The sequence below is a fragment of the Oryzias latipes genome, chromosome 12 (genome assembly GCF_002234675.1).
Source record: "Oryzias latipes chromosome 12, ASM223467v1".
Lineage (NCBI taxonomy): Eukaryota > Metazoa > Chordata > Actinopteri > Beloniformes > Adrianichthyidae > Oryzias > Oryzias latipes.
The window spans coordinates 15,561,553-15,584,092 of record NC_019870.2 but is presented as its reverse complement, the minus strand read 5'-3'; the positions used below and the strand labels follow the sequence as shown (position 1 = coordinate 15,584,092).

General features: G+C 39.5%; 2 protein-coding genes across 4 annotated transcripts in view; both read right to left on the bottom strand.

Annotated features, from left to right (window-relative positions):
- The window catches only part of urm1 (ubiquitin related modifier 1), a 12,334-nt gene extending 10,968 nt beyond the window's left edge, over window positions 1-1,366 (bottom strand). Inside the window, exon 1 of the mRNA XM_023961033.1 lies at window positions 1,112-1,366. Within this exon, the coding sequence (XP_023816801.1) occupies window positions 1,112-1,146 (35 nt within the window). The 5' untranslated portion in view covers window positions 1,147-1,366. The remainder of the gene's footprint in view (window positions 1-1,111) is intronic.
- A 3,229-nt stretch (window positions 1,367-4,595) lies between these two features.
- The window catches only part of sh2d3c (SH2 domain containing 3C), a 59,384-nt gene continuing 41,439 nt past the window's right edge, over window positions 4,596-22,540 (bottom strand). Inside the window, exons 5-16 of one of the 3 annotated variants that reach the window (XM_011481881.3) lie at window positions 19,289-19,417; window positions 16,589-16,738; window positions 15,376-15,653; window positions 15,194-15,271; window positions 14,508-14,635; window positions 14,052-14,424; window positions 12,468-12,597; window positions 10,600-10,715; window positions 9,435-9,606; window positions 9,244-9,355; window positions 8,961-9,167; window positions 4,596-5,938 (exon numbers count right to left, since the gene is read on the bottom strand). In XM_011481881.3, the coding sequence (XP_011480183.1) occupies window positions 5,763-5,938; window positions 8,961-9,167; window positions 9,244-9,355; window positions 9,435-9,606; window positions 10,600-10,715; window positions 12,468-12,597; window positions 14,052-14,424; window positions 14,508-14,635; window positions 15,194-15,271; window positions 15,376-15,653; window positions 16,589-16,738; window positions 19,289-19,417 (2,049 nt within the window). In that variant the 3' untranslated portion in view covers window positions 4,596-5,762. The remainder of the gene's footprint in view (window positions 5,939-8,960; window positions 9,168-9,243; window positions 9,356-9,434; window positions 9,607-10,599; window positions 10,716-12,467; window positions 12,598-14,051; window positions 14,425-14,507; window positions 14,636-15,193; window positions 15,272-15,375; window positions 15,654-16,588; window positions 16,739-19,288; window positions 19,418-22,540) is intronic. The other 2 variants (XM_011481883.3, XM_011481882.3) reach the window with 2 other exon arrangements.

Sequence of the window (22,540 nt, the reverse complement as noted above, 5' to 3'; positions counted from 1 at the left end):
ATTCAATTATGATTTAGATAGTAAAGAATGCATTAAACACCGTTTCTGCTTCGTGAAAGCTTTGTTTGCTTTCTTAAAATGAGGAAGGGAGTGATATGAATGACAGATTAAGAGATGGGTGAAACTGAAAAAGAAAGAGATAAACATTGAAACGTGGACTCTGCGCAAAATGCAACAAAAATCATCCTATTTCACATTTTTACAAATCGGAGAAAGATTTCACAAAGTAGAAACTGTGTTTAATGCATTCTTTACTATCTAAATCATAATTGAATCCAGGTTTGAGCAGTCCAGGTCCAGCGGTTTTTGAACAGGACCCGGTCTAAGGGGATCTTGGTGTGAAAAAAACAGTGGAAGGTTCCTTTAGTGCACTGTGAATCGGAGGCCAACGTCAGCGTCGTCAGAGCTAGATTATTATAATCTATTCTGGTCCATGAGTGAGACTGCAGTTAGTTTCTCTTTAGCTGAACTCCCTACTTGCTTAAATTAGAGCTTATTGAGTTTTTTGGAAATCAAGAAAAATACAATAATTTTTGACTCAGTGTTATATTTTAAATTATTCAAACTAAAGGTTTATTAATTGCACATCCATTTGTGATGTGAAGATAGCTTGACTCGCCTTGCTAAAAGATCATTTCATTTTCTGTAAAATCCAATATCAAGCTTTACCAGTTATTATTGTCTGCAAAATCTTGTTTTTGTTTGCTTGTTTTGCTTCTTAAGTTTGATTTCTTTGTATGTTCTATGAAAGAGCCAAAGCCTCATATTTTCTCGAAAAACGTTATTGATTAGGTAATCCTCTTTTACAAGAGTTTCATTTTCACGTGTGTATAAAAAATTATATCTTTAAAATGTGTTAGGACTAATAAAAATTAACATTAGACAGACAACCTTGCTTAGTTGGTACAAATGTCTGTAGACACACACAGAGCGTAAAAAAGTAAAAACGTTCAAAATCAGCAGCAGAACTGATGTCTTCATGATCAGGTCTTCAAACAGCAGAGTTATATATTTAGTCCACACGAACAGATCAAAATGTAAATTTCTGTGATTTGGAAAAGTCATAAATATTTTAAATATTCATCCAATAACATTAAAAAAAGTGGCATACCCAAACTCCAGATGAACTGACACAGGCGCTGCCATGTTTTGCGCTCAACCGGAAGTAAAAAACGATTGCCGGAAGTGGCGTTTTAAAGTGCTATTCAGGCCAGAAATTGCCCATGAAATTGTTTTCAAAGCTCGTATTTGTTAAGTTTTGTTTAAAAAAATGAAATATAACAAAGAAAGAAAAAATGGCATCCAGGATTTCCGAGGCAATAAGGTCCCTAGGGGATAAGAGAATCTCACAAAGGCAGAATAAGCGGATGTGACGACATCTGATGTGGGTGGGGGGAACAAACAGGAAGATTGAATGGAGGCGGGTGATTCTCTGAAAGCAGCCGAGAGAAAAGAAAATATTAAACATTACAATTTAAAAAAACCTTTTCACACATTCATTGTAAAATTGTTTACGATCTTTATAGTGAACTGGTAATTCTTTAGTGTATTTATAAAAAGTGTTTATTTTATAAAGAAAAACAAATAAAAAATATAAAAAGATTATAAGGTTAACTTTAACTTGTAATCTTTTGAACATGTTTTAATCATGGGTAGACAATGAAGGCACAACCTTTATTACTTTTCCGCAGTATTTTTCACTTTGTCACTCAAAAACCCAAATATGTTTTCTTTAATTGACAAACTTATTTCAGTTAAAGAAAACATATACTTTTGTGTTTTTTTTACTGAATATCTTAAATTTTAACACCTTTCAAATGTAGTATTAATGTCTGATAGCGTTTCTAAATACATTTTTGCTTTTTTTTAGACTAAAATATTGCAGTATCATATTATCTGCTTCTCTTTCTTTTTTTGTTGTATTTCTCCTGGCTGAATGTGCAGAAGCATTACATCATTCTGCGCCTGCACATCTGTCCACTCTAACCCTTCTTCCATACATCCTCAATCATAGTGGTGACAGCTCCAGTTCCAACATAACACGGGCAGAGGGAGAAAGAGTAAATGTTCAGAGGTTTGAATTGCAAATCTGCTGCCTTCTGCCCAAGCCTTTGCACACCCTTCCTTGTCTGTATTCATGTGTTAATGAGGAACGAGTCCAGAGGCACACAGACGCATCGACCAGGGGCCTGGAGGGTGTGAGGAAAGTGTGAGGCAGGCGGGAAATTGAGGAAGTCCTCTGACGGATGGCACAGCAGTGGAAGTTCAGAAAGATAATAAAGACATGATTCTTTTGTTGAAGTTCAAATGAACAGTAAGGGAAACCAGCGAGGCCTGATAACCCACGCTCTAGAGTGAAAGCATGGGCGGAATGGTGGAGAGTGGGTTATCCAGAAATGATCACTGCATGTCAGGCTGCATTTGTTAAGTTACACGAAAAGCTGGTAAGCAGCTATTTTGGATGTTGAATTTTTTTTGCACTCTGGCAGAATAGTTTTGCATTCTTTTATATTTCATGAGGATTTATTGATTTAATTCTGACTTTGTAAAACATCTCCTTCTAAATTCAGCTTAAAACAAACAAAAAAAACATTTTATTAATTGGAGAAAACCCTAGAAAGTGAATGTTTTTATTGTAAACAAATCTTTAAACCAAGACAGATTTTTGAGTCCTCAGCTCCTCTTCTAGTTCCATCGATACCTGCGTCATGGATGTCAGAGATAGACCGCCGAGCTCCAGCTATAGAGCCGCCAAGGTCACACATGATCAGATGACAATGACCAACACAACGGATTAGCTATAGGAGTTGTGGGGGAGAGATTAGGCGGTGAATTGATGAAGACTGGCTAGCCTGCTGGCAGATCTGGGAGATCCTCGGTCTGTTTCAATAAGAAACATAAATAGCAGTAATTAACATGTACCATGATACCAAGCAGAGAGAATCCCCTTAGAGATTACATCCATAATATGTCACGCTCATGGAACTGTAGAAAAGGGTGATGCGTTACAGATTATGGGGAATCCCATCCGGCTTGATTTCAATGAACTATTTATTTTTGCCAATCCTCGTGTGGATTCGGTACATCCTCACACAGTAAGATTTAACAGGGATGTTCCCCTAGCATCTGTGTTCTGTTTTCTTGATAGAAGAGCACACTTTTATCTAAAAGCTTGCATGTAGGGTTACTGACACACATGCGTAGACGCACATTCATCCGCTCACGTGCACAAGCTCCATCTGTCTATTCTACCTCACATGAGTCTATTTGCAAAAAAAAAAGCCAGTACACATATTTGCTGCAAACCAAAGGACATGCTCTTACAGACATACATTTTCTTGATTGGTTTAAAGTCTCAAAAAAAGACAAAATTTAAAAAAAACCTAATAATCTAAAATTTCTATAATGATGTAATTATGGTTATTTAAACTCAATCTGAGCCATTATAACTGTAGATAGGTAAAGAAGACCCCTTTTTATTAATGAAATGTCTCCTCCTACTGGAATATAATGCTAACTACAAGACAACATTTCCTAACTCTCTGTTTCGAACAGAAATGACAAACTAAAATATAGACTACTTCTAAATACTTATATCTTCTTTATTATGTCTTTGCCAAAAGTATCTACTAAAGTTTTGGAATTCATTTTGACTTAAAGCAGCTTTGATCACAACTCAACTGAAGCATTGCACTGCTTTGGGTTGTCCTGGCCTGAAATGTTGCTTTTACCTGAAAAAACTGTTAGTTGTTTGACTAAAAAGGATTTTAAATGGTATTTTTTAGAAAATAAATGGTAAAATTATTGTTGAGAAAACAGTAACACATCTTTTTGTTCTGATTTGAGTTAAAGCTGCTTAAACCCAAAGATTTTATTGGTTTTCATTTTCCCTAGGTTTGTGCGAAAAAACAGAAAAAAGTACAACAATTAAAGATTACGACACTGAAGTTATTCAAACAACAAACATGACCATTTGCTTCCAAAAGAAGAATGTAGATGGAAAAGCTCTGTTCTTGCCTTCTGAGACCTTCCAGCTTTTGTCTTTTTTTTCAGATGTGACAAATCCTGTAAAATAAAAGTTTCTTTTTCAAATTCTAGAGACAAAGACACAAACTCACCAACACAAGCAATCATTTTTATTTGAAAAAAAAGTGAGCTGATATTTACAATAAAAAAAACATGGGATCAGACCTGAATCATTTCTTTTTTTGCTTTTCATTTCATATAAATCAAAACATTACACATCACTAATGCCATTCAGACCTAAACCAGTAGGTAATCTCTTAGTCTCAAAAATACACAATTTTTATGTTATTTTTCCTTGTGTGTGTGTGTTTTCAAGTCTTTCTCATTAGTTGTGGCGATCCCTGAAGGGGATATGCTAAGGTGAACAATAACAAGAACCTTTGTGTTTGTTAACTTGCCACAGTGTGCCCCCTGTTGGACTGCAGGGGGGACTACTTCATGGCCTCAACTTAAACTCTGGTTTGTTCAGCTGTCTCCTGAAAAGAAATGTCGGACCAAAAACAATCCAACATCTACTTAATTTGCTAAAACCTGGAGGTGTCGGAACATACTCACAAATCTATATTTTAATTTTGGACTAAAGAGGTTGAAACATAAAAAAAAAGAAAAACAGACTTCAGTCATTTTAGCTCGATTGAGGACATTCTCCTAGCCACAGCTGCCAAACCTGGTTTCAATTTAGCTTATTTGATTGAAAGAGAGTAAAAATTCTGATTCAAGAAAATCACAAGTTTTAAGATTTTCCACATCCATGATGTTCTATAAATTAATTCTCCTGTTCTGCCCTTTTTGGAACCATTTAAAGCCATATTTGACCTGGTGTAACATTGATGGCTGCATGCAACAACAATTTTGTGAATTTTAGCAAGTTAGCATCCTGAAAAAGGAGTTCATCGTGATCAAGTACAAAGTGCTTGAAAACATTTGAAAATCCACACATTCCACGTGTTGTTGTTTTTTTGTTAGTTGTGGTGCTGCTACAATTTGTGTACAAGACACACAATATCAAATATTTCCAACACCCAAAACAAAGGGAGGTCTGCAGTGACTTTTTAACAACTCTCACATTCCAGCCTTGCATTAAATCAAGAAAAAAGCGAAATTTCTGATCAATTTATGAATGCATGCCCGACATATTTTTAATGGGATTTGATGGGGCTGCTCGGTACATTCTTAATGAGATTTTATGAAGATGGGTCCCTTGCTCCAGCTTCTCATGAGTTTCATGAAAAAACATACACCGTGTTTGGATACCTTTGATCATAATAAATAGGATAAAAAGCAGACTAGAAGATAAAAAAAAAGACAAAAATGGAGAATGTTTACAGACACACCGGCAGAAACACCTATAGATGAGCTGTGGAAGCGTTTGTGGTCATCCTGGCTACCGTGTGACAGGAGGTGTCTGGAGTAAAGCCACATTTTATTGATTCATTTTGGCCCTAAAGGCTTATTAACATATGAATGTAGATATTTGCATCCTGAAGTGTTGCTTGCCTCGGTCCTTACTTCCTTTTTTCGGGTTTTGTCGCCTCAACGTTTAAAAATTTCAGTGCGGAGCAAGTCCCCAAGACAGACCGGAAAATCCGACGGAGCCTGAGCGAAACTTCTTTTATTCTCCGCATTCTCTTAGCTGCCTCCTCTTTTCTCCGAAAGTCATGATCCATGACACAAAAGCAAGAATTTCCCACTCTGGGTGGTGAGTGCAGACAGGACTGTTCTGGTGATTGTTGCTGCTATAGCTCGCTGTGGCGTGCGGGAGGCTCTAGTTTCTGGGACAGAGCGGTGAGGACTTTGTCGAATTTCTCGTAACGCTCCGACTGGCTGCCCTCAGAGCCGCGGCAGCCCCACAGGAGGCGCATCTGAAACTCCGTTTGGAAGATCTCGCCCAGCTCTGGCCGCTCCTGAAAACCTGGAGAGGAGAGGAAGGAGGAGGTGATCACTCTGTGGAGAAGGAGTAGAAACAAACTGGAGATTCCAAATTACCTGCTGACCAAATATGAAAAAAAAGGTTGTTTTAATTAAAAAAGGAAAAGCTTCTGCATTTCTGCAGACAATAAATAGTTAATTAAATATTCAATGTAGCCACAGAAATGAATTTAAATAAAAATATGTTTTATTTTTATTTAAATCCAAAAACAATGCAGTTATTTATGCCTGAAAAAGAGTTGATCCTGCATAAAAGAACAAAGTTTGATCCAATCACTTGTAAACAAGACAACAGGCAGCCCACAACCAGAAAAGGCAAACAAACAAAAAGCATCAAAACTCTGGGCTCTTAAGGATAAAAGCAAAACCAAGAGGATTAGTTTGGACTTGAAGGTTTCCAACAAAATGTGTGTATTGTCTTTAAACAGGAAATCCCTCCAAAACTCAAAAAACAAACCTGAAGAACCTTTGACCATAAAAAGCAAAAAAAGTGAAACCTCGACAAAACTGGCATTCCTGCTACTCCCAGGCATCGTCTGAGTGAGCGCGCTTCATAGCTGCACCCCCAGATTAATGCAAGCCCCCACTCACCCATTGCACCTAATGTACGGTGTTTTCATTTGTATTGGGGCTTCTGTGTAAAAATGGTGTATGGTGTAGTGTGGAGAAGAGACTTTTTTAGCCACCAATTACCATCTACACCCTTGCTAAGCAAAGAGCCCCTTTTTCACTGCTGCTCTGCAGTCAACCCGGAACTGTGTGTGTGTTTCTGCTGTTTGTCGGATCTTGTTTGGGTTGTACTGAAACCAATTTCAATTTCTCCTCTGTAAGACTAATAAAGTTCGATTATTTTATTCTATTCTATTCTAGAAACACTTTGAATATATCAGAAGCTCTAAAGGTGCAGCTTGAGTACCTGATGCCTTAAAATGTCATTTCTGTCTCTGCAAAAAGCTGATCTAAAAGCCATAAGCTTGTTCACACTCATGTTTAAGTGACTTTGGAGCCTAATGAGCTCCAGTTGGATTACACCTTCTACAGTGTTGTGTTTGACTGAACACACCTGCCTGAAAACAAGCCTCTCTAGAACAGAACTGTTAAAGGAGACCATCAAGGTCAGGATGATCAATAGCAGAAAAGTGGGCTGTGAGCCGGCCCATGGAGCAGTAATCACCACAAAATGATAACCAATAGTGAAGTATCAGGGATCAATACAGTCAACATAGAAACCACAAGGATATGATCAATATGTCATATCAGTGCTGGCATGGACAATGAACACGAGTTATTTACTGCTGGAAGTGTCACACAACACTGACATCACATTAACTGTTGCATGAGCTTCCACGCCAGGACAAAAGCTGCTTTCTAGTACATTTAATAAATTGTTACTTGTCTTATTTATTGTTTCAAATTCACACATAAAAATCTGGGTTCATATTATGTCAGTGAACATTGTAGGTTTTAATTATGATTGACAAAAATGTAGCAACAAATGCGTCTTTGTTTTTGAAGGAACTAGTCTGGTAGGTTGTTCCAATCAATCTTGAAGAACGTATCCAAGGCCTTATATGGATTCAGGCTTTCTCACACGCTTCAGTCTCTTCATCTACTCCAAGAAACACGCCATGATGTTGAGATCTGTTGAGGCCATATCATCACTTCCAGTGCTTCTAGATCTTCGCTATGCTGATGATAGTTTTTAAAGACTTCGGTTGTATGCTTAGAGTCGTCCGGCTGCAGAATAAATTTGGGCTAATCACATGTTTCCCAGATGTTATTGCATGATGGGTATTATTTGCCTGGATTTCTCACCCTGCAGTAAATCCGGGGCTTCTTTCTTCAACTACATTTGCAGAAATACAGGCTCAAATGTTCAATGAACCTTCCCCATACTTCACTGTGGCCTGCAGACTCTTTATCGAACCAGTCTCTAGCCTTCTAATGAGTAAACTGCCTTCTGCTTCAGTCAAACATTTCACATTTTGACTCATTGGTCCGGCTCATTGGCTGCCATATTTCTGTACCTCAGTTCTCCATACTTGAGTTTCTTGGTCTTGTTTCCGTGTTGAAGACTTTTTACCTGCTCCGGCTTTGACATCTGGTGAACATCCTCCAATTTCCAAGGGTAATAAGCTTGATGTGTCTTTCACCTGCAGCACCAACTTTCCTCACTACTGCGATTTTCACTGTTGCCTGTTTCTTTGGCATTCTTAAGAAGAGCTCAACATCTCATCTTGAAATCCCAGTCTGTTTTTAAATCTTTGTCTTAATAAATAATTAAGAGAGGGGAAAAAGGGAAGTGTAAGGCGGTAGTGGGCGCGGTGTCAATCAAAGTCCCAGCTGTGCGCACCGGAGCTTTTTTGGATGAGGTGCATGCGTAGCGCCAGATTAGACAGAGCTCGAGACAAGCAGGAAAACTTGTGATCCATCTCAACAATCTAGTCCAAAATCTAGCTAAAAAGCATTAAAAACATGGAGGCAGCTGGTAAGATTTGATCATAGTGCGGGGCATAATTGTGGCGATCAACTGTGCGCTTAAGCGCCGGCTGCGCGCTTCCGCGTCAGCTGCCACGTCAGCGCACATGTTTGTTCAGTCTTCCATTGAACTTACTTTACAAGAGCACTACTATTTATGAAATATGTTTATTTATTGCTGCATTTTCAGTTAATTCTGGTAATTATGAAGTTAACTTTTAATAAATTAATTGTGTAAGTTGACTGTTAACTGCTGATTAATGTTATATATTTATTGTTGTATTTATTGTGGTAAATTGATAAAATATTATGTCCTGTTCAGGTTTTTCACCATACATAACCAGCACCTCGCCATTACTGTCTAAACTTCTCAAGAAATTGAATAAACAAAACAAAATGGAGAAGTGTGTCTGGATGGTGTGTGAATTCCTGCTTGGAAAACTCCGTGGATCCTTTCAAGTGGGACATAATAACTTGACACCCACACTTCATAGTCTCTAAAGTTAAGATGAATATGAAAGTCTCACCCTGCAGTTTGTTCTCTGCGTTGGTTCTGTAGATCTCTCCGTGGTGAGCTATCGTCCGAGCCGCCTCTAGGTGGAACATGACCACGTCCACCCCCACCTCTGTGCTCTCCCACGGCTCCAGCACTTCACCGACAGCCATGCCCCGCTCCAACAAAGACAGCACAGGCAGGATGTGTGGGAAGGTTGTGTTGGAAAGAGCGCTAGATTCTGGAAGAAACACAAATTTTGCTGTAAAACCCTTTTTTCATACATATTTCTTTATTTGTACCTGCTGAGATTCTACCTTTTCCATCGTTCATGTTCTTCATGAAGGGCTTGAGTTTCTTTTCGTACAGAATGGCGCCCTCTGTGTGTCTCTGCCGTAAAGTCACCCACGTCTGCTCCAAGCGGGAGATCTACAATGACGACATGAAAACATTTGCCGTTGGTGCACAGAAAACGGATGCAGCAGCTGCAGATTCTGCAGAGGTTTACCTGTGGCAGCTCCAGCGCTCTCATCACAGCAGCGAAACCAAACATGTTGCCCAGGTTGTTCTTCAGCTCGGCCGCTAGCTGGATAGTTTTGTGGAGCAGAGCTGCACGCTCCTCTGTACTTCCTGTACAGCCGAGAAGGTCCACAGCCATCATGATGGACATGGTGAAGAACCTGAGAAAATCAAAGTGCTGCCATTGAATCTCACTATCAGTGACGGGGAAGCAGCGGATCTTATGTCAAAGCCATACTGGAGTTTTATTTTGTGTCAGAATTTGACAGAGAGGATCAATTATTTAAGTGTCCCATCATTGTAAAAAATACTTGCAGACTCAAACAAACTGAAGAGGAAAAAAGTCATGAAATACTGCGAAGTCCATTTTAATGTCTCACATTCATTTTATTGCCTTTTCTGCTATGTCAAGAGATCGTTATTAGACAAGACAAAACATGCAAAGCCAGCGACGAAAAACAGAAAAAATTACACATGAAGAAAAAGGAAAAATATTAAATAAATACCAAAAATATTAACTCTAGAAAATCATTAATGTCATATTTTAAACACACTTTTATAAAAACCCCTATCTCAGTATGATTGGAATTTCTTTTAAAACCCACTGTGTATAACTTGTGTAACATGTTTTCTGCTCTATAGTCCACGATCATTCCACTAGGGGCAGTAAAGGGGCTTTTCCTGCTCGTTTCAAAATGGCTGCTTCCGTGAAATCACAAAAACTTTTTTGGCAGGAAAGGATTTGCCAATTTTCAAAACACTGTGGTGAGAATAAATTACCTATTGGTGTTGTTTTTTTTAAATGACAACCATTATACTGAAAGAATAAAACATTTTTGATGATTAAATATTTATAATCCAGTAACATCATGATAAAAATGTGTGGATCGAATTTGAGAAAGTTTTTTTCCTGAACAATTAAGTCAATTAAAAATTTGCATCTCGAACTAACATTTCTGTGAACAAAAAAACGTATCAAATCACTCAATGTAGCTTAGATGATACTATCTATTTTAAAATCTTTTGTGTGGATTTCATCAAAGGGTTTAAAACATCTTAATTCCAAAGAATTTTCTGTCAATTCTATGATGAATTGGACTTTACAGGGTTAATTGCTATAACAAATGGAGACAGAGGAGGAAATGCATTTGTACCTTTCCAGTAGGTCAAGCCTCAGCTGGTGTCCATGTGGCAGCGTCAGCAACTCTAACCCAGAGGAGACTCCCATCATCCTTTGCATTTCTGAGGTAACACCTACAATTCTAGCAACCTGCCCAGAGAAATTAAAAAAAAAAAAGAATGTACCGTCATTTCCGGATTATAAGCCGCTACTTAACCCTGCGGCTTATTTAATGATGCGGCTAATTTATTTTTCATTTTTAAAAAAATAATTTTTTTAATGCATTTTTTCTAACGGCCGCTAGGGGCGCTCGAGTAGAAAGGGTAAGAGTGAGACAAGGGGAATACGGTATATGTGTGGAGGAAGACACTAGTGGGACCCTTGTGCTATACTAGGCACTTTAACATTGGGAGTTGGGTCATCTACACCCACTAGACAGTGTTCTGAACCTTTTTTCTTCAATGATTTGTGATCTTCACTGCTGTCCATGGATTACATGAAATCTTTCCACCTGTATCCACCTTTGTCATGGTAGGGAGAACACGTCAATGTAAGGGTGAGGTCACCTAAGATAGCACAAGGGTTAATGTAAATTCCTGCTTTGTGAATGAATAGCACAAACAGACCCTCATCATGGAAAATGCAAGAAGAAATGCATATGACGCAGCTTTCAAGTTAAAAGCAATCGTTAAAAGCAGTGGGAAAAAATCCACCATCACCAACAGGTTTGGAAAAGCCGGTCTGCTGCGTGACGGAGAGGACAGCGCAAGCTCAGGAGTGAATTTGTCTCAGAGGGACACTGACAGCGACAATGAAGGAGAGACTGAGTGTGTGGCGAAGAATGTCTGACGCTATTCCAATCCCACACTGAGGAAGAAGACTTCCATGGTTTCAGTGCACTGGAGGAAGATGAAGAAAGCTCTCAGTGACTTTAACGTTATGTTTTTTAAAACAGCTCTGTTAGTGCTATGTTACGGTGTGTCACTGTTGTGTAAGAAAACTTCAGGCGCACGGGCTGAACAGCGCCTGCCTCTGCGCGACACGCGCCTCTGCGCATAGGTGCGTGCTGTGCAGGGTCGCCTATAAGTTACTGCTGCTCTCTGTGACTTTTTTTTCTCTCTCTCAGTGACTTTTACCGGTAAGTTTTTTTAACCAGCCCTGTCAGTGCTGTTTCTACCATATTGGTGCCGCGTTACAGGCACTGTTTGGAAGGAAAAGCTCAGGTATGTTATTAAAACTTTGAAAACTCTTTCTGTGTACCATCTTTCTTTGTAAATATATGATGTGTTGAACCTTTCCTGAGATTACTTTTTTTCTTTCTGACGGTGGTCAAACAATGCAGAGGAGATCCTCTGTCAGACCTTCCTTCAGGGTTCACCTCCCCCGTTCTGACTCTCAGAGCCTCCAGAGCGGATTAATAAGGAATCATTCACCGTTCTTCCTTTCTTCTTTTATTACAGTTCTCCTTCACTCTGTCTATCAAACATGAATGCGCACCCCCAACACACTTCACGCTCTCTCGCCCTCCCTCTCCCTCCCTCTCCCTCTTGCGTTGCAGGAGCTCTCCCCTCCCTCCGCTGCAGCTCCCTCGTCTTTCTTACAGACGTGTGCGGTTTCAGCACATACACATCCTCATTCTACAACACATGTTTCAATGTGGGCACATGCGGCTTATAGACAGGTGCAGCTTATGTGTGTACAAAATGGTTTTTCCTTTAAACATGTAATGGGTGCTGCTTATAACCATCTCTGTAGAAATTTGTATTTGAACATTGGTTTTCTTACTTCTGTTAGCTGTTGTGGATGCTTCTCTATTTACAGCAGTGATTATGGATTGGAGAATGGGTGAACATTCTCCAATCCATGTGTGCGTTTAAAAAAAAAATTGGTATGTGTGTTTACCTTGCAGTCATACACAGTGATGTGTTTGGCTGCGGTCCTCGCGTCCACCTCAGCCAGCAGCTCCTTCACTTTCTTCAGCACGGACATCTCCAGAGGCTTGTTCTCAGCTGGAAGAAGGCGGGACTCGTACCTGGAAAGTAACAGTTTGACATTATTTGGAAAACTGGAAACCAGCATGTGAATGTTGCAAGAGGAGGAACCGGAACGTGTGACTCCTCTTAGTGTTATGACTTAAGTAGACCGACGTTAATGTTGATGCTTTAAAGTTTTAAATGTACTAAAAGCAGTTACACAGTTCAAGGGCTTTAAATACTTTCAAGGAGAAAAGAAACTCAAAACATTTGAAAGGCAACAAACTCTGCAGCCTAAACTGACGGATAAACTGTTTTATCTTGTCTACGTCCCTACAAGTTTCACAGTAGTGTAGTATTATGACTGCAGAAAACACCACGCGCCTGAGGCAGCCACCTGCTCCGTTTGTGCTGCCAACAAAATGAACGTCTGCATTTTCCTTTACAAGTTGAGTCTTCTCCAACCTCTCAAGCTCATGATCACAACAAAATGCAATATCTGTTATTTCAGATTAGACAAGTCAGCTTGTGGTCTAATTGACCTGACTGGTTTAAATGAAATGCAACCGAAATAAGCCATCATTTTGTTTTTGATTCCACTATAAAAACAGAGACGGTCTACACTTGTGTATCTGGAGTTCGGGAGACACATGGTGACACAAGGTGATGGTGGAGATTTGCCCTTGATAAACACAAAACAACAGTCGTCGCTGAAAAGGCCTTTATTTTTATCAAGGAAGGTTCTACAGAACTCGATTAGCAAACTAAAGAAGAGTGGTTTATTTAAATTTCCAAAAAGATTTCTCACAGCTTCAGATTTGTGAACAAATCCCACCCCTTCTGGAACAGTGAGGATGTGGGATTCATGTTAGTCTGTTTGATTTAGTTTTCAAAATCTCCCTCCTCTTCAGTTATAAAGATTCTGGTTTTTCCTGCCAGTCCCTCGTGTTCATGTTTACACGACGTTTAAAGGACTAATCACTACAGCTGCCCCCAGTTTGTTTTGATTTATTGTCCTGATCGTGACTTTTTGCTGCCTTCTTTTATGTTAATAGATCTATTTCACTTGGTTTAATTTATTTTAGGTTTCTGCAACATTTTCCTGGTCCTCTGGCACATGGATTCTCCAGTCACCACAAACTACTACTACTGACAGGAACACTGTTGTTCAAAGGATAAGACCCAAAAATAGGATGTTTGAGGAAAATATGACACAAAGCAGTAGCACAAACACTTCATATCAACTGCTAAGCACGGTGGTGGTGTTAGATGGTTTTACAGTGTTATAGTGAAAAAAGTGAGACACTAAATATGAAATTCAATGTAAAAGCAGAATAAAAACAAATACAGTGTATATTTTTTCATAGAATACAATAATTTAGTTTAAGAACATATGTGTTAAACTTTAATTTTTATTAAGGTGAGAGCCTAATTACTATTTAAACCTGTAATGCAAATGTTCAGCTGTTATGTTAACCTTTGACCTCTGTCTAGAAGTCTGTTAGTCTCCTACCTTGATGGTCTAAATGAAGAGGCTGTTTCCACCTGTGGGGAGCTGAAGGTTCCTTCTTCTTCTTCTTTCCCCTCCTGTTTCCTCCTTTCCTCCACTCGCAGTCGCTCCACATAGCTCTTAGTGGGTGGTTTGGGGGGGCCAGAGGCACAGGGTCTGAGGTCACAGTAGCTCCCTGCTGTCTCTGAGGAATGTGATTGGTGGCTGGAATAATGGGCAGGTGAAGAGTTTGCAGACTGAGAGGTATGAGTGGGAAGTTCTGGAGGGCTGCTACTGGCCGTAGGGCTAAGTTGAGGGTCGCTGGAGCGACGCATCACCGGGGAGGGTGGGACGACCGCCAGGGCCCGCCCACTCAAGTGGGTTCTCTGCCTGGCGACTGAAGATAGAGAGAGCCTTTCAGTCTCTGCATTTGTAGATGCAATAATGTTTTATTAATGTGTCTGTGTCTCTGTCACTTACTGGCACTATGCGCAGGAGACAGTGGGGTTTCCCCGACAGGCGACAAGGGGCAGCGAAACTCCTGAATCTGGTCCATGCTCATCGCACAGTTCCGCATTGCGTCTTTATGATGGTGGACTGTGGATGGGCTGCAAAAACAGGGGGATGGAGAATGTTAAAATTGTTTGGATTTGAGGAAACTGTAGGAAACATCAGCAGCAGTTATTACAAGTGAGAAAAAAAGAAGGAAATTTAGTTGGTGCTTCACAAAGAGGAGTAGACACATCTGACAGTGTTATTACAGGGAAACAAGCTGGCAAAATAAGGGATAGAAAAGGAATATGCAAAAGTATGTGATTCACAAAGGTTAAAGTTATTACTGCATCTACCTGCTTTCATCTGTACCATCCTAACATGTTGCTCCATGCATGTTTTACATTCATTTTCTTAAAAAAATGTTTAAAAATCAACTATTTTCATTTATTTTTTTGCTAAATTTTGATGCGTTCTTTCAAGTTTCAAGTATTTAAAACTTGAGCAGTCAGGGTGTGGAGGGGAGTGCGTCTGTGGACCTGATCCTCTCTAGAAGGGAAGGAGCTTGGAGGCAGTGTCATGTGAGGGTAAGTTGGGAGGGTAAAAAAACTCAGGTCACCAGTTCAGTGCACAAAACTACACAAGCGCCTCGCACACACAAACACAAGCACAACCTGCTTCTGGGCACACTTTCCGGGTTTGGTTCTGGTGGTGCCATCGGTGTCTCGACTGGACTTGGACTGTCTGAGTCACTGATTGCATATATAACAAAGCGTCATCAACATATTAGTTGTGTTCTGCAGTAAAAGTCAGCAGTCTGGGTTTGCAGACAACACAGCAGAACCTCCTGGCTCACCTGTGAGGTATCATCTTTTCAGTTGTCAGCCCGTCAGTCATGGTGACGCTCCTTCTCTTGATGTGGGCTCCTCTCTGACTGGACGGCGAGTAGGCGGAGCCGTGCTTGCTGCTTGCGAGGGCAAAAGTGGCCTCCAGGTAGCGCAGAGGGAGGGTCCTGCAGACTGGACAGTAGATGTGGGCGGCGCAGGACTGAGACAGCGGCTTACGCTGGCCCACATAGAAGCGCACGAGCTCCTGGACTGAGTCAAAACAATCAGACTCCAACATGTACTGAACCTGAAGAAGAAACGTGGAATGGCGACAACAGGAAGTGAGACACTTTGAAACTCCTAAACTGAATGTTTGCTTTTCAACCAAATCTCTCCTCAATATTTTCGTGAAAGTTTATCTGACCTTTTTTTTTATCTTGTTGACCAAATGTGAGAACAAAAGTGTGTGAAAACATTTTTCACTTATGTTTTTTATCTTTTTATTTGTTTAATAATGTTGTTGTTTCTCTTTCGGCTTTTTCCCATCAGGGGTCGCCACAGTGAACGAGTCGCATGCTAAACTTGGCAATGTTTTACGCTGGATGCCCTTCCTGACGCAACCCTCTCAAAGCAACTGGGCTTGGGACCGGCACAGAAGTAGAGAAGGGAACAGGGAGCAGCCCAGAGTTGAACCCTGGTTTCACGGACGGAAGGCGCCGCAAACCAGCACGAGCTAAACCGGCCCCCACTATTTGTTTAATTTAATAATAAAAGCAGTAAATTTCACAATAAAGTCATACATAAATCTACTTTGTCACACTTAACAAAACTTTCAAAAACAATCTGATGAGAACATAGGAGGTATTTACTGTGTCTGGAGAAAGTAAATCCTATTCCCTGTAAAGATATTCTGCCTCTTTAAGAAGTATGACCAAATAATTTCTTTAAACTAGTTAGAAGGTTCTCAGGTTCTCATTTTATCTTCATTTAATTTCATACTTTTAACCTGAATTTCAACTGTAATCAATATTTTCAAAATAAATTATTCACAACAGTGACATATATTAAAAACTAGATATTCAGGGTCTAAATTCCTTGATTTTAGCAATTAAAGACACAACATTTTGGATTTTTCACACTTGGGAAGAGTAAAATGTTAAGTAGCGGTACAAATAAAACATTGAGTATTTTTTCAAAGAAAATTTTTCAAATTCAGTGAACAATTTAAAGATGCATACACACCTTTGTCTCATTGGATTTGACCAGAACTTTACTGATCTTGAAGTGGAGCACTTCATTATCCCATCGACAGGTCAGAATGAAGTCGCCCACATTGGTCAGAGAGTCGTGCACGAGGAAATCTCCATTACGGACGACCAGGGTCTCAGACACCTTAATACAAAAATATCCAGTTAACAGTGAGAAAGAAGTGGAAAAGAAAAGCAAAACATTAAAGCAAACTTGAAAGCTGGAATAAAAGCAACATATTTTTATGAAAACCGACCTCGTGTTGCTTAACAAACACAAATATCTTTCTCACTGCTAAGCTGGTTTCTGTGAGCTCATTTTGACCAGATAAAAATAGAAATATAAAACCGCTGCTGGAAGATTTTGAAATATATTGAGGTTCACACTACTGTAAGCGTGCATCTAACTTTGAATTTAGTGTCAGAAGTGGCTATGGAAAACCAAAATCCCATTAATGGTGAGTCAAACTGCTTTAGGGTGTATTTTTGTTCAAAACACTGCATTTAAGCTTGTTTGTGTGTTTTCTATGAAATTTTAAATATTGATCAAGGGTTAAAGAAAAGAGAATTTCTGTTCAAGATTAATTCCCCCGAAAAGTAAAGCACACAGAATAAGACAGCAGTTGGAAGCAGATGGCACAAGGCTTTAAATTATTTAAACCTTGCAATAAAATATGTGGTTCAAAAAGAGGCGTTGCCAACCAGCAGGGGGCAGCATTTTACACAGATTAATATTATGCAGGATCATATCCCCAGCACCGAGTTTATTTGAGGTGAAGTTTTTAGTTTTTTTTCTTTGTCTTAGAATTTTTATATAGACCAATTCAAAGAAAAAAGCTTTTTATACAAAGAAATTAAGCAGCTGATGGCAACACTGGACAGTTTTAGCTCAAATAGATGAAAGGAAGAAAACTATGAAATAAAAAACGAGATAAAAGAGCCCTCATTTACAGGACTGACCCACAGGGTGTTTGACAGATAAATTCACTAAGTAATGTTTAGGTAACCACAGAGCCTGGGGTTTCCCAACGTTTACACAGGAGGGAAATCCACGAATAAATGAATATTTTATGCAAATGAAAGAAAAACCACGTGCAGATGGCTGGTTTCAGCTTTAGTTTATGTGAACGAGAGGCAGAGTTTGATCGGGAAACAAAGTGGTGGAGTAAATGAACAAGCATCCTCCACATGTGTGAAAGTGCGTTCAGCCCCGGGTGTGTTTGTCCAGGTCCGCCTGTGTGTTAGGTCTGGTCACCAGCTGTGAAATTCAGTAGCAGACATCAGCAGCACGCGCAGCTGTCTGTTTGGCAGAGGTTCCCTCCTTCTGAATGCAAAAGCAATTCCGACTGAGCGGTGACAGATGATGAGACTCATTAATCAGCATCATCCTGTGTGTCAAAGCCTCTAAACTGCTTTCAGAGACTTTGGCAAAGTAATCACTCAGCTACAAGACTGTTAACTACTTTAGAACAAAAACAGGCTTTAGTATCATTACCTTCATTTTTATTACAAGTTCATCTTTGTTCGTCAACCTTTACCTAGTGCTTATGTATTCTAATTTCAAAAGCTTTACATATTCTTCAGTGCTTTAAAACAAATTTTTCTATTTATTTGTATTTCTAACACCACTATAAGTGTGTTTTTTATGATTTCAAAGCAATAATGTTTCTGTTTTAAGCTGAGTTTACATTTCAAAGTTTTCTGAGTTCTAGATTGTCTACAATATAAAAAAGGATTAAGCTGCTTAGAGCCCCCCACCCCAACAATGAATTTTATACCTTGGGCCCTCAGAGAATTTAGCAGTGCTCCTGCATAATGAATAGGGAGACTAATGTAATTCACATCACAAAGTTTATGTCAGAGGTCCACTCATGGATTTATAGCTGTGTTCAAAAAAATGATGTGTTGTCATAAAGCAGATTATTTTCATGACATTACGTGTACATTTTCCAGCGCATTATGTTCTGTGTCCTGATTGGCTGGTGACGATCAATCTTCTCTCTACTAAATCGACATAATCGCGAGCCGGTCTTTGTTTTCATTCTATAATACTTGTAAAAAATGTAAAAAAGTAAGCAGACTACTTTTCGAAGTTCTATTGCAGGTTTTTTTTATCCCAGTAGCTCCTGTGATTAACAAGGGACTGGTGAAAAAACTGAACAGGTTAAAAATTTATTTTATTTGTAAAAAAAAAAAAAATGAGATTTTTACTTGAAAATTCCGAATGAATGGCCTGTCCAAAAAGGGTAGAGATATGAAATGTTGAAAACTAAAATAGCTGGTTAAAAAGCAGCCTGCTCAACCAAACGGTTGAGCACATTTAGAAAACAAATTGTTAAAACATAGATTGTATGTAATAATCCCCAAAGGCAATTAGAAAACTTATTTTTTAATTGAATTTGTCCTGTTTAGTAGTTAAAGGTTTAAAACAACCTTTTTGTTAACACATTTGAGTTTTTTTGCTTTTATTTGGTAAATAGTATTGTTGTTTGGTGTGTATGAGCAACTCTGCTTACCCATAGGTTCGAAACAATGACACAAGGGTTTATTTATAGGCAGATTATTACAACACTTGCAAGCTATTTTTACAGGGTTTTGGATTGTTTTACTGACAGTTTACTGCAGTAAAAAGATCGGATTGTTTCTTTCCGCAGTAGGGGATCGGTTTTACTCTCGTGTGCTTTGGTGGTCATACCTCTTGAGGTATGTGTCCATGGTACCAGCCATGGCTCCTGATGTCAGCAGGGCTCAGTTTCAGTTCCTCCTCCAGTTCTTTCCGCAGTTTCTCGGGCGGGGACTCCAGCAGATACTTTTCCTTGGAGAACTGCGGCGGACAGAGAGCGGAAAACATCATGACATCACTGCCGATGCATAGACTCACACATATGCATGGGGGTTTGTATGGAAATACGTGACGGACAACTTTATTTATTCAGATAAATCCCAGAGAGATTGAAACATGTTTTCAAAGAAACACTGAATGCATGAATATATTTAAACCTGGAAAATATGAACAAATCTCCATGCAAATTGTAATAAATTCTTTTGTATGATAATTTCAGGCAAAAAAAAGGCAAATAACGTAGCTACAGAGGGCAGCACTGCAGGGAAGCATCACCGTGTGGTGATTTGCATACAAACACACCAAACAGAAACTTTAAAAATGGACTCCAACCTTCTGGATACAGAATCAATCAGAATGAGAATGTCTTGATGTACTTTCACGTTTCCGATTTCTCTTTACACCACACATGACCACTCGACAGAAAAGCTGCACACAAATGGCTTTCATTAGCGAAAAGCCAAAAGGATGATGACATCACAGGTTTGGCTCATTAGGATGATTTCTTTCCTCTTTCGTTTTCCTCCCTGGCTGGGGCGCCTGCGGCTCAGCAGGCAGAGCAGGTCATTCGCTAATTGGAGAGTTGGTGGTTCAATCTGCGACCTCTCCGGTGCACATCTCAAAGTGTCTGCAGAACAACCCCCAATTAAGCAGAACCCTTTGTAACTTTGGTGCTTGGATAATAAAAAAGCCCCCTTTATCTGCAGATTAAGGCAGTTTGATTTGGCTTGTACATTCAAAGTTCAGAAGGGAATAGGAGCAGAAATCCGTCAGAAAGTCGAGATGTGCTGTTTATCTGCAGAACATGAACAAATAATGAGGCTTCGACTCAACTTTTTACTAAGTAATAACAAAAAAATCCCAGAAATCCCTCATTGGGATGAGTGTTCTGTGAGGACTAACATAACAACTGATGGCTGTGGACAGATTGAGTTCAGATAAACAAGCAAAGATTATTAAAACACATGACACATATACACCAGGGCAAGTTCACACAAGCCTCGCACAAATTTGCACTGACAGAAAAAAATCCACACAGGAATAAACGGTGAAGGGAAGCCATCATGTGTGTGCCGATATGAAATGAGACTGAGAGCAGAGTAAACAGTAAACAGTCTTGTCACGGAGACGCGTCGCTGCCTAATGTTTCCACTGTTCGGATCCTGCCTCCTTCTTCGGGGAACTGGTGTTTTCCTTTCGACTGACCCACAAAGTTGGAGAAACTGTTGTCAAAGTTTTCAGACAAAAACAAGAGGGATGGTGAGCTGCATGTGCTTCCTCCTTCCTGTGAGGACGTCTTAATACGAAAGCCAAACATTTAATCTTAGCTTCTGCAGGCCAGTGCCAGATGAAATTATTAACTTCCTCCTCTCTTCTTCCACATTCTCCCCTCCAGGCCCCTGAAGGAGATGGAGGAATATCACCTTGGAGGCTCGAGGCTCCCAGATTAGATTAGAGGTGCGAGCGTGTTTGTATGTGAAGGTGAGGGTAGGCCAATAAAGGAGCAGAGGGGTCAAGTGCAGAGTTATTGCTTTTCTTTGTTACCACGGAAACCCAAGAGAGGTCTGCCACTAAAATGATGCCTGACAATGAACCCGGTGTTTGTGTGAGCGCGCGCGTGGATGAAGGGTTACGAGGCAAATTGAAATGTCGTCAAGGCTCTATTTATGATACGGTTCACAGAACAGGCTGACATTAGAGAGGAAATGCTGACAGCAGCCAACAAGTAGACAGAAAAAAAATAGAAGGCGGGGGTCTGACAAGGTCGGATAAAAGCTCAAAACACATCTGGAGCACACCTGGAACAAAGGTGTTTTAAAATGGGACAGCATTGCTGTATAACTCTTACATAACTCAATTTATACATCTCCACGGTGAGCTTTTGGATGAAAATGACCAGAACAAATGCGTCCAGAGTCTTAACTTTGCTTTTGAAAAGCAAAGAGGAGGAAGAGATGAGAAAGACGAGAAGAAACTTTCTCCCACGATGGAAACAAAGAGTAAAAAACAACATATATATAGGAAGAAAAAGTAACAAAAGAGGAAAGCAGGACATTAAAATCTCTGGATTTTAATTATGATAATCCGTTTTTAGGCCAAATTAAAAAAACTGAGTCGTTTTATAGGACATAGTTTCTGCAGAGCTGCAGATGTTCATTAGAAATTCACCTCTAACTTGTGTTGGTCCCCCCACATCACATCATCCCACCACCTCCTACATCACAGCTACAAACTTTTTTAAATGTCATTTTTATGTCTGCTCCTGATTTAAATGATTTGAATACAAAAATACTCAGAAATGCAGTTTTGAGCTTAGTTTTCTTCATATATAAACTCCATCATGTGAAAAATACCACAAGAACATGTTAAAAACACCCAAAACACAGTTTTCATGGGAGTCAGTCTTTTAACTATTTTAAATCTCTTTACTTTGGTTATGAAAACAGTTTTACACAACACGTTTTTAAACTAAACAAAACCTAAACTTGCATGATAAAACTCAATACATAAAACAAAGACATTGTTTTCTGTGACACAAAGTCTTTATTTAAAGGAAATTCAGTCGGTAAACCATTTTAACCTCTATAAAATCAAGATGAATCGGGGGGAAAGTTTTTGGCCTAAAGAGAGCAAATGTTCTAACTAAAAACAAAGACTTCCATAGACCGAGGGCCACGTCACTAAACCACAAACAGCCATGGGAGATTGGGAACTAAAACTTGATGTGATTGTAGAAGTGGCCAAAGCAGGAACAGAAAATCAAACCTGAAGTACATCATTCCTCACAGCCTATCCATAACGTTGATTCTATAATAAGCTTGCATACGCTCTGAAGGACAGTGGTCTTCAGAAGGATCCGTGACCGGTCCTTGATTGATGTCACCCGCTCCACCCCCTGTGACGCTAAACAAGATAAATGGGAACAGAAAATAAACTGATGGATGGGCTTTAGAAATGTTCCTGAAATTATGAGGTGATTGCAACAACATCATAACAGCTGGCACACAGCCTGAGAACAGGTGAGTAGAGTTAGTTAAGATTATTGATAAGTATTATAAGCTGGGTTAAAAAATAACTCCAATTTGAACAAAGCTTCTTAAATAC